This window comes from Mus pahari, chromosome 2 (genome assembly GCF_900095145.1).
Source record: "Mus pahari chromosome 2, PAHARI_EIJ_v1.1, whole genome shotgun sequence".
Taxonomy (NCBI): Eukaryota; Metazoa; Chordata; class Mammalia; order Rodentia; family Muridae; genus Mus; species Mus pahari.
In genome coordinates, this window is record NC_034591.1 from 99,703,428 (window position 1) to 99,720,795 (window position 17,368).

The following is a 17,368-nucleotide window of genomic DNA, read 5'->3' on the forward strand; positions in this document are numbered from 1 at the left end:
TGTAGACCAGGCTGGCCTCGAACTCAGAAATCCTCCTGCCTCTGCCTCCCGAGTGCTGGGATTAAAGGCGTGCACCACCACGCCCAGCCAGTTTTGTGTTTTTATAGGTTCCTATGTGTATCTCTGCATCTATATGTGTCTCTCATGCTTTCTCTGGCTATTTTTCTTCGGTTTGTATTGTCCTGCTCTAACTTATTTGTTCTCATTTTTACTTTATTTTATTCTATTTATCTTCTTCTTATTCCTTGGATGCCTGTTTGTTTTCTGATGAGAAACAGAGACAGCATGGATCCAGATGGGAAGAAAGAAACTGGGTGAAGGTGGGGGAGGGGAAACTGTAACCAGAATATATTGTATGTCCGGAAAATCTATTTTCAATTTAAAAAACCTTAAGACATTCTTAGCATAATGGTGCTGACCCAGCCAAGGAGACTGAGCAGCCAGCGAGTCTCGGGAAACTGCAGAGAGGGGGTGCTCCTCTCCTGCTTCTGTTAGTGAAGTTATTAGACACAAAGGCCTTGGGTTTTGCTTCTCTTGCTCTTTTGTATTTTTATTACTTTTATTTTTTTACAGTCCAGTCATTGCCCTCCTCCCAGTCTATCCTCCCACAGTTCCTCATCCCATTCCTCCTCCCCACCTTCCACACCCCCCCATTCTCTACCCCCCACCCCTGTCTCCAAGAGGATGCCTCCACACTCCCCGGGGCGGGGCGGCAAGCTCAAGGATTAGGCACATCTTCTCCCACTGAGGCCAGACCAGGCAGTCCCCTGATGTATATGTGTTGGAGGTCTTGGACCAGCTCATGTATGCTGCCTGGTTGGTGGCTCGGTGTCTGAGAGATCTCAGGGTTCCAGGTTTGATGAGACTGCTGGTCTTCCTATGGGGTCACCCTCCTCCTCAGCATCTTCCAGCCTTTCCCCAATTCAACTGTTGCCTGTCCCCTGGACGACTGCCACCCAACCCTACCTGCCCTTGGGGGTTGGAGGTGAGATGGTGCAGAGTCAGGGACACAGACCCTGGGAGCAGGTGCGAAACACTGCAGCAAGCTTCCTGAACTCTGCTGAACACCCCTTTAATACCCTCCACCCATGCCCCCACTGGTCCTAAGAAAGCATCTCTTCTAAACAGCAGTTGTTGATTGAATGACACTGTCTACACCAACAATCTTTGGTCTCTCAAGCAGTCCTCAATCAGGTCCTCCTGCAGGAAATGCTTTTGCAGCTGTGTGGCCCCTGGCATTTACATAGAGGTAACCCCACCATTCCTGCTACATCCAACCATAGGGGTCCCTGACTTCAGTACAATGGTTGGGTATAAGTATCTGCGGCTGTCTGAGTCAGCTGCATGTTGGGTCTCCCGGATAGCAGCCATGCTAGGCTCCTGTCTGTAATCACAACATAGCATCAGTCATAGTGTCAGGTCTTAAAGCCTCCCCTTGAGATGGATTCCATCTCACTTAACTGCCTTTCCCTCAGGCTCTTCTCCAGTTTTGTCCCTGCATTTCTTTTAGACAGGAACAATTCTGGGTCAGAGTTTTAGACTGTGGGATGGCAACCCCATCCCTCCACTTGATGCCCTGTTTTTCTACTGGAGGTGGATTCTACAAGTTCCCTCTCCCCACTGTTGGGAATTTCATCTAAGGCCCCTCCCTTTAGTCCTGAGAGTCTCTCACCTTCCACCCAATCCCCCCCCCCACACACACACACAGCTGCATATTTCCATTCATTCTGCTGGTCCTCAGAACTTCTCTCCTTCTCTCCCCCCATCCAATACCTGATCATGTTCCCCTTTTCCCCTCTCCCTCCTCTCTCCCACCCAGATCCCTCCCTCTCTCTGCCTCTCGAGATTGTGTTCTTCTCCCTTCTGAGTGGGATTAAAGCATCCTCACTTGGGCCCTTCTGCTTGTTAAATTTCTTGACTTCTGTGGATTGTATCATGGGTGTTCTGTTCTTTCTTTGGCTAATATCCACTTATTGTTGAGCACATACCACACATGTCCTTTGGGGTATGAGTTATTTATTACTCATCATTTTTATTACTTATTACTCGTTTCACTTTTCTTTCAAATCTGAAAGCTGTGTGGTCTGCCCCTCTTTTTCTGCTATGGTTGAGTCTTCAAAAGTTTCTCAGTCTAATTTTATTAGGGGAAGTATCTAAGTTTGCAGGTTTTGTTTAAAATTTTTTATCAAGTGGAAATGACGTCCAGTGTGAGGTCAGCAAGAAGACGGACATGTCGCTGTGGTGACATTGGTTATTGCGATATAAGCGTTGGAACAAACCTTGGAGAAAGCCAGAGGGGAAAATAAATGGTGAAGATGCAGTTGTGCTTCCCATAGAAAATGCCAGGAGCAGCAGCTAGGCAAGAAGCATGAGACGGAATGGAAACGTTCAGATAAGCTGTGTAAAACTCCCTGTGTTCCCTGTGAAGTTGGTTTCCTTTCCTTCCCAGTCGTGAGAAATGAATTTAGGGCCTCACCCTAGACAAGCACTCTCCTACTGAGCTCTATTCTCAGCTCTCAGCCATGATTTTTGACCTAAAAAAAAAAAAGTGACCTGTAGTTGAAGAAATATATTCTATTGCACGTTTTAAAACCAGTTTGGAGGGGCTGGAGAGATGGTGCAATAGTTGAGAGCACAGGCTGCTCTTCAGGACCTGGGATCAGTTCCCAGCACCCATATGGCACCTCAGAACTGTCTGTAAGTCCAGTTCCAGGGGATCTGGCACCCCCACACCAGCACACACAAAATAAAGATTAAGTAAATTATTTTCAAAAACAGTTCGGGAAAAACAAATAAAAAGCAAAAACAATCGGTTTTAATAAACGTTTATTCATTTTTTTAAAAAAACAAAAAGAATGAAAGAAACAATTTATAGACATGAATTCTAAGGGGAGACCTGAAGGAGAAGACGTTTTCCCTCCATTGTATTACTTTTTACATATTTTTAATTATTTTAATAATGTTGTATGGTTACTTCTATAAATAAGCTAACTCCTGTTAATACATCGTAAGATCTGAGGATTTAAGCACATCAAGATCAAAGGGCTCCACTGACCTAACAGCTAAGTAAATGTCACAAAGTTACAGCACATGTTAGCTGGAATGAGTTTGTTCAGGAGGGCAACTAGAATAAAATTCAAGACACCGGCAAAATCTGCAAGAAGCAAACTTTAAAAATTCCACTGAGGAACATAACAGAATAATTGGATAAATGGAAGAGCAGACCCTACTCTTGAGAAACTCAATAATTCTAAATTGTTGATTCTCCCTAAATTAAACTATAAATTTAATACCATCTCAATAAACGTGACAACAGAGCAGAGGAATGTGGCAAGCTGTTTATAAAGCACATATGAAAAAAATGAAAAATGGAGAACTCTTTGTGTAAATATGCATGCATGTGTTCCTGTGGGGGTATGCACGCATGGACAGAGGCTGGGAGCTAACCTCAGGTGGCTCCCTCTATCAGTTTTCCACTTTCTGTTTGGACAGGGTCTTTAACTGAACCTGGAGCTCATCCATTCTGCTGAACTTGTCTCTGCATCTCCCATGCTGGGGCCGTGCTAGGGTTACAAATGTGCCTACTGCACCTGGATTTCTATGTTGGTGCTGGGGATCCAAACTCAGGTTATTGCTTGCACTTTGCCTGCTCAGCCACCATCCCAGCCCCAGGAAAATTTAGCCTGCTAGAGAACAGCACTTCTACACCCAGTGTGTACACACCGGCTGATTTTGTGTCAACTTGACACAAGCTGGAGGCATCAGTTGGGAGGGAGCCTTTTTTTTTAAGATTTATTTATTTTATGTATGTGAGTACACTGTAGCTGTACAGATGGTTGTGAACCTTCATGTGGTTGTTGAGGATTTAATTTTTAGCATCTCTGCTCCCTCCAGTCAACTCCTCCGCATGCTTCAGCCCAAAGATTTATTTATTGTTATATATAAGTACGCTGTAGCTGTCTTCAGACACACCAGAAGAGAGCATCAGATCTCATTACCGGTGGTTGTAAGCCACCATGTGGTTGCTGGGATTTGAACTCAGGACCTTCAGAAAAGCAGTCAGTGTTCTTACCCACTGAGCCATCTTGTAAGCCCGGGATGGGGGGCACCTTAATTGAGACAATGCCCCCATAAGATTGGGCTATAGGCAGGCCTGTAAGGCATTTTCTTAATTAGTGATTGATGGGAAAGGGTCCTGCCCTTTATGGGTGGTGCCATCCCTGGGCTGGTGGTCCTAGGTTCTATAAGAAAGTAGGCTGGCCAGAGGTGGCAGTGGCTGCAGTAATTGGATCTCTGAGTTCAAAGCCAATCTGGTCTACAAAGTTAGTTCCAGGACAGTCAGAACTACAAAGAAAATTTATTATTGAGATATTATTTATCTCAATAAATAAATAAACAAACAAACAGAAGGAAGAGGAGGAGGAAAAGAAGGGAGAGAGGGAGGGAGGGAGGGAGGGAGGGAGGGAGCAGGCTGAGCAAGCCATAAAGACCAAGCCAGTAAACAGTTCCCCTCCATGGTCTGCACTGCTCCTGCCTCCTGCCCTGCTTGCATCCCTGTCCTAACATTTTTTGTCAATAAACAATGCTGTGGAAGCTAAGCGGAATAAACATTTGCTCCCAAAATTGCTTTGTCATAGTGTTTCATCACAGCAAGAGTAACCCTAACTAAGACATCATGCTAATAATTAAAGTACTAGAAGACTTCTACACAAATATAGACTTTGGGACACAATTAAGGAAATGCTGACATAACAAACGAAATGTAAATAAAAGAATGCAAAGAAAATAAGAGGGACCAAGGACACAAAACCAGGTGTCTTTGGTGAGCATTTGAGCAGCCACAAGGAAGAGTGGTTTGCATGCCCAGGCCTGGGAGTCTAGCGACATGGAAAGTATGTCCAGAGGAATAGGGGTAATCCAGAGGACTGAAAATGAGATTTAGAGATTGCTTGGGAGTCTGTTCACAGAGCTCTTAAAACCCCTTGCATCTTCCTAACCCTACTCCCCAACCATCCCAACCTTTCATTTGTTCTCCTGAGTTACATAAAGCAAAAATCTAACATGATTTTCAATGGAGCATCTGTGACTTGTCACAGGAGGCTAGAATAAAGAAGTGTTTAGATGCCTCAGGACCTAGGAATGTACTGTCCTGGCAACCTCTGCTAGACACTTCTAGAGAAGCAAGTGGCTCTCCTGTCTGTATGAGTGCAGGGCATACTGGAGGAGCATCTTCTTGTCTACCAGATCCTGTGTGTTCTGATGCTGAGGACCCCTGGACCACACTGAGCAGAGGGCTCTGCAGCAGTAGCTCTAGTGGAGTACAGTTGAAGGGGCTCCAGGAACCCTGGGAACCCTTAGGAAACCAATATCTTTTTGAACTGCAGTGAGACCCTGACTCAGACAAGCTAGGAAAACTCTGGAGAAGTACAGTCCTTTCAAAATGTCTAGCACCAGAGTGGAAAAACAGTGCTGTTGGTGATGGTTCACAATACAAAGTATAAAATCCTCAGTTCAATCCCAAAACCCATATACAAAAAACAACTGGCACAGTGCCTGCAATCCGAGAGCTGGGGAGCCAGAGGCAGGAGGATTGCTGTGCCTCACTGGCCCCCCAGCCTAGCCAACTTGACCAGTTCCACGCCAGTGAGAGATCTTGTCTCAAAAAACATGATCTTGACAAATGACACCTAAGGTTGTCGTTTGACCTCCACATGTACACACACACACACACACACACACACAAATATGCATGCATATGTACACATGCATACATCCATACACAAGGTTTACTGAAGAGCAAAGCCCTTGTCAAATTCTACTAAGCCTGTCACCCTAGGGCTGCTTCTTGCCTTGTGCCCAAGTACCCCTGTACGAGCCCCCTCCTCCCTCAACGGTTTACTGTTACGGACTGCTTGATGAAATCACCATTTTATGTCTCCAGTCATTAAGAGTGACTTTAAGGAAAAAGATGATTCTGTATCTCTCTTTCGGCATGCAACCATGTCCTACCAGTGCAAAAAGGAAAAAATTCAGAAATACTCCTTCAACACCTTCAACACCTAGCCAGCATCCCCCTGGTATTTCACTAGTCCACAGCACAAAAGGCAAAGAGTTGCTCAGAGCAAGGAGAGTCCGCAATGCTGTCAGTAGCCTGTTGTTTTGAAATAATTCTCACTTTGTCCTGAGGTGGTGCGCATTTCCTGAAGACACTGTGAGCATCTTCAGAGAATTCATTACAGTGAGTTGGGCTATCTGAAAGGCTGGATGTTGATCTCTGCTTTATGACATGCGGATATGACAACCCTCCGATGAGAATGGCGAACCCTGCAGCTCCCTGGTCAGTTTCTATTTATCTTCCCTAATAAGGTAGAGATGTGTTCATTATCAGCTCATTGGAAATACACCGTGAACTGACCGACATAGATGTCTTTTTAAAACCAAGTTTCTCTCTATGGCCCTGGACTCTATTAGGAACAGGGAGTGGAAAGGACATGTTGTCTGTCTTAGGTAAAAGCTCTCCAATTGTCTGCAAAGAGGCCCTTCAGGGTGACATTTGTAATCTCTGCGAGCTTGCTTCAGGCTAAGAAACCTGGGGTTATTAGCACATCAAAATGAGCCTTTTCTCAGAAAGGAACACTCATTAGCTGACTCGGTGTCTGATGTACCAACAAGCCTTCCTTTGCGCATTTCCTTTCAGAGAGTTAGAAATCATTTCTAACTCTCAACTCCTATGTAGAGCTCCTGTTACCCCAGGTGACCCATATTCACAACTGGAGAGTCCACAATATTCAGTAAGCAAAGATCTAAGTTAACAAAAGCACCAGTTACAGTGGTTGGTTGGTTCATGTGTTTGTTTGAACGCCAGGCTAGCCCCCAGCTTGCTCTGTAGCTGAGGGTAACTTCAGATTCCTGACCACACAGTCTCTACCTACTGGATGCTGGAGACACATGCTTGCACCACCAAGTTTGATACAGGGCCAGGAGTGAAGCCCAGGGCACTGCATGTGCTGGACAAGTACTCTACCCAGTGAACTACATCCTAGCCTTCCACTACCTTTTGAAATGTGTGGCGCTACAATCTGTTAGGCTCATTTCATTACTCAATGTGGTGACTTGAATGTGCTTGGCCCAGTGAGTGGCACTATTAGGAGGTGTGGCCTTGTTGGAATAGGTATGACCTTGTTGGCAGAAGTGTGTCACTGTAGGTGTACGCTTTAAGACCTTTCTCCTAGCCAGACTTCCCCTGTTTGCAGTTGGATCAAGATGTAGAACTCTCAGCTCCTTTTCCAGCACTGTGTCTGCCTGGATGCTGCCATGCTTCCAGCCTTGATGATAATGGACTGAATCTCTGAACCAGTAAGCCAGTGCCAATTAAGTGTTGTCCTTTGTAAGAGTTGTCTTGGCCATGGTGTCTGTTCACAGCAATGGAAACCCTAAGACATTCAAGTAGAATACTTGGTTAATATAAAATAAGAGGGAGGGAGATACTCACTTTTTAAAATAGGCATTAGAGAAAAAAAAGACCATACTGTATATCACACACTCTCCTCAACCACAATATTAGTTCTTACAGGTCAGCATACATTATTTCATTTATTTGTTTGTTTTGATAAAGGGTCTCTTGTAGTCCAGGTTGGTCTCAAAGTCCCAGGCTGGCCTAGAATTCCTAATTCTCCAACCTCTACCTTTCAAAAGCTGGGATAACAGGTGTGTACTACTTGTAGGAAGCATGTTATGTTTCTTGAAGATCCTTACAAACTTCAACACTTGGGTGGCACCCTGCATAAATACTTAATTCTGCTCTCAGAAGCCATAGGTCATTAAACAAAAATCCCAGTGCTGGTGTGGGACACCTCCCAGTGAGGGCTAGCCCTCAGAGACTCTCAAAACAATGGAAGTTGCAGGCTGTGGTGCGGCACACCTTTAACCTCAGCACTTAGGAGGCAGAGGCAGGTGGGTCTCTGTGAGCTAGAGGCTAGCCTGGTCTACATAGTGAGTTTCAGAACAGCCAAAGCTTCCAAAGCTTCACATAGAAACTCTTATCTCAAAATGAATGAATGAATAAATAAATAAATAAATAAATAAATAAATAAATAAATAGTAAAAATGGAGGCTATTGCCATTGCTCGTGATCATTTATCAGAACAAGATAAGGCCCCACTGCTAAAGCTACCACATACTCTAGAAACACACAGATAAGTCAGGTTGTAACTGTAGCTTCCTCCCCTCTGACTAGCATTCACAGTACTGAAAAGTGCTATGCAGGCTGCTGAGGGAGAAAAGGCGTTAGCAGTTAGTATCCTAGCTGTAGACCAGGATACTGTAGTGTGCTGACTTTTAACTACCCCATTTCAATGCTCCGGGAATGGGCTGCCCTACCAGCCCCCACCCAGAGAAATTTGGATCCATGGGTGAAAAACACAGACATACACATGTAGCTCAATTTCAACCTGCCTTATTGGCTCAATTGCTGGGCACTTCTAAGCTCTCACATCTAGTGTGCTCTTCCCAATACTCTTAGCTCAGCACCTCTTAATCTTCCCTTAGCTTAGTTCCCCAGTTACCTTCTCATTGTTCTACAACTCAAAACTGCCCTCAGCTTAGTTGCATTTGTAATCTCCCACCTGAGGAAGCAGCCTATGGCCTCTCTGCCTGAGATCTCACATGGCTGATCACCTTTTCTCCCTCTGAAGCATAGAGAAATCTCCTTTCCTCTTCCTGTGTCTCTTAGCCTCCTCTGACAACCCAGAAGTCCTGCCTCGTCCCTTCTGCCCAGATTGGTCCTTGGCATCTTTAGTGCTTGATCAAGAACCAACTGGGTACAGGACCTTAGCATCAGCCCCAACCTCTACAGGATACTATTATACTGACCTGCCAGACAAGATGTTCCCACAGGTACAATAGTGATTTTGAGTGTTTGGGGAATAACCAATCCCTAGCAGGTTGAATATGAGACCTTTTCCTTGGGGACAAATATATACCTAGTACTATAAACTGTTTGAAAGTTCATAGCAGGAGGGGCCAGAGACCCTAGGGGAGAACCTATTACGCTAAGTAGACATGGGGTCAAACTGATTTCTACCTCTTGGCCAGAAAAGTTTCCTTCTCCAATGGGAGACAGTTAATGCAGAGGCTACACTGTTCAAAGGACTGAGAATAAGGGACAACTGAGTACTCAGCCCTAAACAGGACCTTTATATCACACCTTTCAAGGACTGGTAGACTACACAAAAGAGGGGATAGAAGACTTAAAGTACAAGGTGAAATATTGTGTATCTTCTGGATACAACCTAGCCCATGTAGCAATGGACACACAGCAGGTATGGTAACTCCACAAACCTACACACACACACACACACACACACACACACTCAAACACACACAAATAAATAAATAAAATAAAATAAGCTTGGCAGTGGTGGCACCTGTAATCCCAGTACTCAGGAGGCAAAGACGTTGAAGGCCAGCCTGGTTTACAGAGCAAGTTTCTGGGCAGCCCGGGCAATATGGAGAAATGCTGTTTAGAAGAAGAAAGAAGAAGAGAGAAGGGAGAAAGAGGAAAGGAGGAGGAAGAGGAAGAAGAAGAGGAAAAAGCCCAAGGAGGTGTGAGACACTTTCGGAAAGGGGGAAGCTACAGGGTGGGAGTAGAAGAGAGGATGATGGGTTTGAGCACATAAATTGTATACGTGCATGAAACTGTCAAAAATTAATTTTTTTTAAAGTTAAAAATTTTTTTAAATAAATTTTTTTTTTTTGGTTTTTCAAGACAGGGTTTCTCTGTGTAGCCCTGGCTGTCCTGGAACTCACTCTGTAGACCAGGCTGACCTCGAACTCAGAAATCCACCTGCCTCTGCCTCCCGAGTGCTGGGATTAAAAGCGTGCGCCACCACGCCTGGCTAAATAAAATTTTAGATGATTATGACTGACTAAAGTCATTTTGTAGTTGTGACGATCTTACATAAAGAGCCACATAAATGCTAAAGGATCTTGTCCTGGTTAACCTTGATCTTATTTGACACAACCTAGATTCATCTGAGAAGAAAGCTTCAGCTGAGAAACTGCCAGGATGAGACTGACATGTAGGCATGTCTGTGGTGGATTACCATGGTAAATAAACTAATATGAGGCTTCAGCCCACTGTGGGCAGTGCCATCCTTGGGCAGGTAGCCCTGGGCAGGATAAGAGAGCTAGCTAAACCTAAGCTTGGAGCAAGCCAGCAGACAGCATTTGTCCCAAGGTTTCTGTTTCAGGTTCTCCTTTGACTTCCCTTTATGATTGATTGTGACCTGGAAACAAGATGAAATAAACCCTTTCCCCCTCTAAATTGCTTTTGGCCCAAGAACAAAACAACAGAGGAAGCAAAACCTAGAGACATATTCGTCTCTCTAAAAAGGTAGAATTCTCCTAACATCATTTGAAATTCAAAACAAAAATATTGCAACTAACTTGAAAAGAATGAAGCAAAATGACCTCAAGAAAACTAAGTTTCTAAGAGAAAGCAGGGGATCCCAAGATAGAGAACTCTGAACCAATAATCAGAAAACATAACAGAAAAATGCCTTAATTTTGAGCTGCTCAGAGCTACTTAGCATGAAGTGGAAACCTCAGATTCCTGGTTCTAATACAAAGAAAGAACCAGGCAGACTGCAAATTTTTCTAACCTTTTTTATGAGATGCTCTTTTTTTAAAAAAGATTTATTTATTTTATGTTATGTATGTGAGTACACTGTAGCTGGTTGTAGATGGTTGTGAGCCTTCAAGTGGTTGCTGGGAATTGAAGTTTTAGGACCTCTGCTCGCTCTGGTCAACCCTGCCCACTCCAGTCAGTCCTGCTCGCTCAGGCTCAAAGATTTATTTGTGTATATATATACATATATATATATATATATATATATTATATATTATATTTATATATAATATATATATGTGTGTGTGTAAGTATATGTAAGTATATGTAAGTGTTTGTAAGTATACTGTAGCTGTCTTCAGATGCACCAGAAGAGGGCGTCAGATCTCATTACAGGTTGTTGTGAGCCACCATGTGGTTGCTGGGATTTGAACTCATGACCTTCAGAAAAGCAGTCAGTGCTCTTAACCACTGAGCCATCTCGCCAGTCCAAGATGCTCTTTTTAAACACTTAGGATTTAGTTCAGGTGGTTGTGTACACAAGGCCCTGATTTGATCCCCAGCAAACCATAAACGTTGGAAGTAGCCTGTGATTCCAGGGCGTGAGGAATAGAAATTCAAGGTCATCTTCAGCTACACAGCAATTTCAAGTCCATGCTGGGATACATGAGACTTTATCTCAAAATGCTGTATTGAGAATGACAAGATGGTTCAGAGAGAGCACACTGCTCTTCCAGAAGATGGGAGTTCGATTCCCAGCCCCATGTCAGGCAGCTCACAACTTCCTATAACTCTTTTATCTTATTTTATTTTATTTTATTTTGAGAGTCAAAAGGCAGATTTATTTGGGGGCAACTTTTGGGCGAGTAAGAAACTAGGCTAGAGAAATCATCATGCAGACAGGGAGATGGGTGGAGGGGAGAAAGAGAGAGAGAGTACATGCACACAGGGAGAGAGGAGGAATGGAGGGAGGGGGAAAGGAGGGAGGGAGGAAGAGAGAGGGGGAAGGAGAGGGAGGAGAGACTATAACTCTTTAGCTCCATGGGGACCCACCTGACACCTCTGGCCTCCTCAGGCAAATGACCTTACATGACAGACACACACATGCATACACTTGGTGTTTTATGAAAAAAAAAAAAAAATGCCAACAGATAGACGATCATTAAGCTTTTTTTATGTTAGCATCAGGTTTTACTAATTTCCTCCATCTATCTCCACTCTAGTACACCCAGCCAGACATAGAGATGCCCAATCCCTTCTGGCCCATTGGCCCATGAATGACAGACACTAAGCAAGCAAAGCACAGGAGATGCTGACAAGGGAAATTCTGCTTTTCCGTAGCCTTAAAAAGACATGCAAAAATGCAAGGAGTCCTGGGAAGCCCAAGTGCCTCATTGAAGTCATCCCACCAGCAGAGCTGAACACATGTAAAAATTAGTCATCAGACTTTAAAATATGTAAGTGGTGGGCCAGGGACAAAGTATTTGCATAGCACATTTGATAAATGCAAATTAAAACCACAGTGAGCTGCTGCTGCTAGCCATTACAGTGACTAAGTGTTTCTTTTCTTTTTCAAGAGCCGGCTCACTTTTATTCAATAATAAAATATGCAGCAGGGACCAGGCAAGAGCTTCCATCAACAAATTACTATATAGAACATCGATGTGGGGGCAGGGGAGGGGACCTAGTGAGATTGAGATCAGCAGAGAAGAAAGCCAAACACCAAAGCCAGATGCTGAAGTTACAGTGACCTTGAGTACTCACAGATTTGTCGCTATGGCAGAACCTGTGCAGGTATTTGTCACTATTGCAGGACCTGTGCAGGCCACCATAGTTCTCAGCTTAAGACTGCCCACGTTTCTTGACTCATTGTCCTCCTGTATCTTCAAAGCCAGGAAGCTAAGAAAGGCATTTTCCCTTTGAGGCTGAGGCAGGTGGAACTCTGGGTTGGAGGCCAGCCTGGTCTATAGGAGGAGTTCCAGGAGAGCTGCAGAGAGAAACTGGGGTGGAGGTTTCTTCCATGCTTTGAATTTGACATGCATTTTAACTTTGGTCAGGAGAAAGTTCTGCTTTTCAGGGATCATGTATTATTAGGGCCTGCTGAGGCAGCCCACGATAATCAATTTAAAGTCAATTGACTCGTCAACCTAAGTTATACCTACATCATTTTTTTTTAAACCTATAATGTGACATCACAGGCGTGATACCAGGAGAAAGAGGTCTAATGACCTTTGATATTCTATATGCATTTTACACCATGACCTAGCACCCAAAGATAAAGGGAAACAAAAATTAAAATACCCTTACTGAATTCAATACTAACTTGTTTTTCTTCTGAGACAGGGTCTCACTTTGTAGACCATCTGGCCTTAAACTCAGAGATCCATGAAAACTGGAAGAAAAGACACATGACACTGGGCCTGACTCAATACTACTAACTTTTTAACTCATGTGCATTGCTATTGAAACTTTATGAGTGTTTTGCCTACATGGGTATATACATGCCACATATGTGCCTGATGCCTACAGAGGTCCTAAAAGAATGACAGATTCCCTAGAACTAAAGTTAAAAGTATTGGGAACTAACATGTGGGTACTGGAAACTGGTAACCAACCCAGGTCCTCTGTAAGAGCAAAAAGTAACCATGGAGCCAACTCTCCAGCCCCATATGAGATGGTTCTATCTACCTAGTTTTCTCTCTTTCTTCTATTTTTTATTGGAGGTGGGAGAAGGGGTTTAGGGACAGGGTTTCTCTGTGTAGCCCTGGCTGTCCTGGAAGTCACTCTGTAGACCAAGCTGACCTCAAACTCAGAGATCTGCCTAAACCTGCCTCCTGAGTCTTGGGATCAAAGGTAGGTGCCACTATACCCAGAAATTTTTAAAATATATTAATTCATCTTTTTCTAGTGACAGCATCTAACATTCTTTCTGTTTATATTTTGAAAGAATACACCAACATTAAGGACTTCTTATTTTTCAGGAAATGCTAAAGATAAATGTAAAAGTACATGCTGTATGAGCATGAGGAACAGTTCCAACCCTGGTGCCCACATAAGTGATGGGTGGGCATGGCAACCCACCAATCATCCCAACACAGAGGTGAGGCTCTGGGGACTATCTAACCAAATGAGGAAGCTCTGAGTTTAACTTAGAGACCCTGCCTCAATAAAGTGGGACAACTGAGGAAGACAGCCAACATCAAACTCTGGCTTACACACACACACACACAAAAATAAATATGATTAGCCTTGTTTTATAAAGAAATGCTGATAACATATGTTTATTAATGTCTCCCACTATTGACCAAAACTTACTTTTTTAACTTTCTCTTAAATAAAAGTGCTCACTTTCAATATTTGTAGTAACATGACTATTGGTGGATCTGTGTAACATTCAAACTTAACTAATCACAGACAAACATACAAACCAGGCAGGGGAACAAGCTACAGGGTATTTGGGCAGCATTAGACAAGACTGCAAATGTGTTTTAAAAAACAAAAACAAACAAACAAAAAAACAAGGGCCAGTGCAGAGGGTAGTTCTGATGCTTTGATCAAAAATCTGTGTTTACTATTTACTGGACAGTTTCTTGGGATCTTTGAATGTGGTTGACACGGGATTTCTGGGATTGTATGATAAAAGTTAGAGCCTGTAAACAGGCTTACACAGTAAGCAGAAGGGACTTTAATTAAAGTTAAATACAGAGGGCTGGTGAGATGGCTCAGTAGGTAAGAGCACCCGACTGCTCTTCCGAAGGTCCAGAGTTCAAATCCCAGCAACCACATGGTGGCTCACAACCATCTGTAACAAGATCTGACGCCCTCTTCTGGAGTGTCTGAAGACAGCTACAGTGTACTTAAATATAATAAATAAATAAATCTTAAAAAAAAAAATCTGGAAGCAGGAAGTAGGGAGCCTAGCCTATCTCAGAAACTTAGACCTTGGGAATTATATGGAGAAAGGGACATACTACGATCTGTACCCACAGAGATATTAATCTCCATAGTAGGGAGGATTCAAGTTTACACAGATGTATAAATAATTTAGGCCTTGATCTCATGAAGGGGCTGGGGACAGTAGAAGCATGGTCTCAACAGATAATATTTGTTTAGATTGCTTTAATTGCTTTGAATTGATTTGATTATCAAAATGAGTATAGCTATGAGTTTGGTGGTTGTGTTAAAGTTCCTCTAGAAGAGAAGTCAAACTATATCCTTAATGCATTCCAGTTACTGGACCAACGTCATGCTATTTTGGAAGAAACGTTCTGTATTTGTGTTGACAGAAAAGAAGAACGACTCTGGACTCCTTCCAGAGTAATATGGATCAGACATGACAGGGGAAGACCACTGAAAGATTTTGAAAAACTCAAGAAAGTCAAACAAGACAGGTAATAGATCTGCTGGTCCCTTGACATAGGAACAGCCCAGTAACTGGCTTAGGCATAAAAATTGTCTCTAGCAAAACTTCAACTAAAATGAGACAATAAGTCTTATTAGTTATGTAATCCCTAAGATTCTTCATGCTCCCCTTCACATGGCATGAATGAAGATTTATTGCATTTGGTTACTGATAAAATTAATTCATAAAAGATAGTTGTCTTTCCCCTGCTCAAAGAAGCAAAATTTCATCCGTAACTGATCTGTGCACCCTGTACAATCCATACGCAAATCTTAATGACACTAACATTTTTGTTGTAAGATTCATATATTACAGAATGTACAACTTTGACAAGATTCATCCTCAAAGATGCTGAACTGACCTGCTGTTCCAGCCCCCTGCTTCCTGATGCTATCCAGAGACTTGTTTCTAGAAAAGCTTTAGGATTGCTGCTGATTCCAGATCATTTTGCTTCACCCAACCTTTCCGACAGATCCAGTTAGAACTTCAATCTAGCCCTGAGCCTTCTAAGCAGACAGAGACTGGATAATGGACACTATAATCCAGCTAGCTTTCTTAAGTCTAACCAATTTTCCTACCCCTCCCCACCCCGTTAAAGAATTTCTCATCGCCCCTAATCACCAGGAAGAAGCTATGGAGAGCTGTCAACCTGACTCCTTGGGTTTGGGTGTCTGGTTCTAGTTATTTTACAAATGAGATAGGTTGTCATTAAGGGATAATTTGGGAATGGTCATAATTTTGAACATGGAGGAAATAGATGGGATGGATTGCTAAATTATCTTGAACAAAACATTATGTAGCCATAATCTTACACAGGTAGAAGTCTTTGTAACTGATCTAAAATTGAAGTTATAATTTCTTATATTGGTACAGAATTTATATATGGATATAGAATTAAGATTTTCATTGGTATGAATCTGTATATTGATACAAACTTTGAAATTAATATTGTTACTCGTGGGCATTGTGCCTATGCAACTCATTTAAGAACAAGATGATTAAGTAACTCAAGTTAAGGTCCAGATAGTAAACTCATGGTTAGATTAAATTCTAATTTAATTATAATAAAGTATTTTCAATTTACTCAGATAGAAATGGCTAAGAGTAGCTAAAGTTTAACAGTTCAATATACTTTACTCAGATATATAGACAGCCTTAAAAAACATCAGAAATCCAGAATATGACATTTAATGATATTTCATTATTAAAGATCATGTGACAATGAGACATGTCTGCTCCTGACAGCTTCCCCATTCTCCTTCAAAGAATTAAGCATCTTCACCTCCAGAGAAGGTTGCTTTTGTAGCAAGGTAGACATGAGGCAGAAAATGCCTATTCATCTGCAGACAAAATACTGTCCGTGGAAAAGGACACACTATGTGGGATAGTCAATCGACTAAGTTCTACCAAGACAAGGCAAGCTAGTCCTTCATATGCTCTCCTTTACAAAGGTCTGTTAGATGATCCTGGGCCAGAAGGCTGAACACAGATGCTCTTACATTGTAAGAAATTAGGAGGCTGCTCAGGCAGTCAGCTATCTCTACAATTTGTTTAAGTTTTAGAAGCTATGTTTGGTGCTTCCTATATACTCAGGTAATATTTAATTCATTCTCAGATTTCTGACAGGACTGAGACTAATTATAGTCCCATAAGCAAACTTAAAAGTTGTTTAACATTAAAGAAATGATATAGAAGTAAAACCATGGTTTTTGAATGATGTTACAGGCTAAAATCTAAACATAATTCAGGGATAGAATTATAACTCTTAAGCCGGGTGTGGTGGCACATGCCTTTAATCCCAGCATTTGGGAGGCAGAGGCAGGTGAATTTGAGTTTGAGGCCAGTCTGGTCTACAGAGTGAGTTCTAGGACAGCCAGGGCTATGCAGAGAAACCCTGTCTCAAAAAACCCCCCCCCAAAAAAAAAAAAAAAAAAAAAAAAGAATTATAACTCTTTAAGTCAGGAATGATGATAGAGTACTTTATCTAACAGACAAATATGATAGACTAGATGTTAACTATATAACATACTTTGCAATGTACATGATTGTTATGGTTCTGCTCAATTTATGACTGAGAGAAGAGTTGTTTGTTTTTTAAATTGGACAGAAAAGATGAAATGTAGATGGTTCTGATGCTTTCATTAAGAATCTGTGTTTAGGGGGGCTGGTGAGATGGCTCAGTGGGTAAGAGCACATGACTGCACTTCCGAAGGTCCAGAGTTCAAATCCCAGCAACCACATGGTGGCTCATAACCATCCGTAACAAGATCTGACGCCCTCTTCTGGAGTGTCTGAGGACAGCTACAGTGTACTTACATATAGTAAATAAATTAATCTTT

General features: G+C 42.5%; 1 protein-coding gene across 2 annotated transcripts in view; it reads right to left on the minus strand.

Moving 5' to 3' along the window:
- Nucleotides 1-17,368, minus strand: part of Pole4 (DNA polymerase epsilon 4, accessory subunit) — a 25,652-nt gene that overhangs the window by 949 nt on the left and 7,335 nt on the right. Inside the window, exon 4 of one of the 2 annotated variants that reach the window (XM_021190804.2) lies at nucleotides 2,006-2,279. The exons of the other annotated variant lie outside the window; for it this stretch is intronic. Coding sequence (XP_021046463.1) covers nucleotides 2,173-2,279 — 107 coding nt within the window. The 3' untranslated portion in view covers nucleotides 2,006-2,172. Of the gene's footprint in view, nucleotides 1-2,005; nucleotides 2,280-17,368 lie in introns of those variants that run through there. 2 annotated transcript variants of the gene reach the window in all.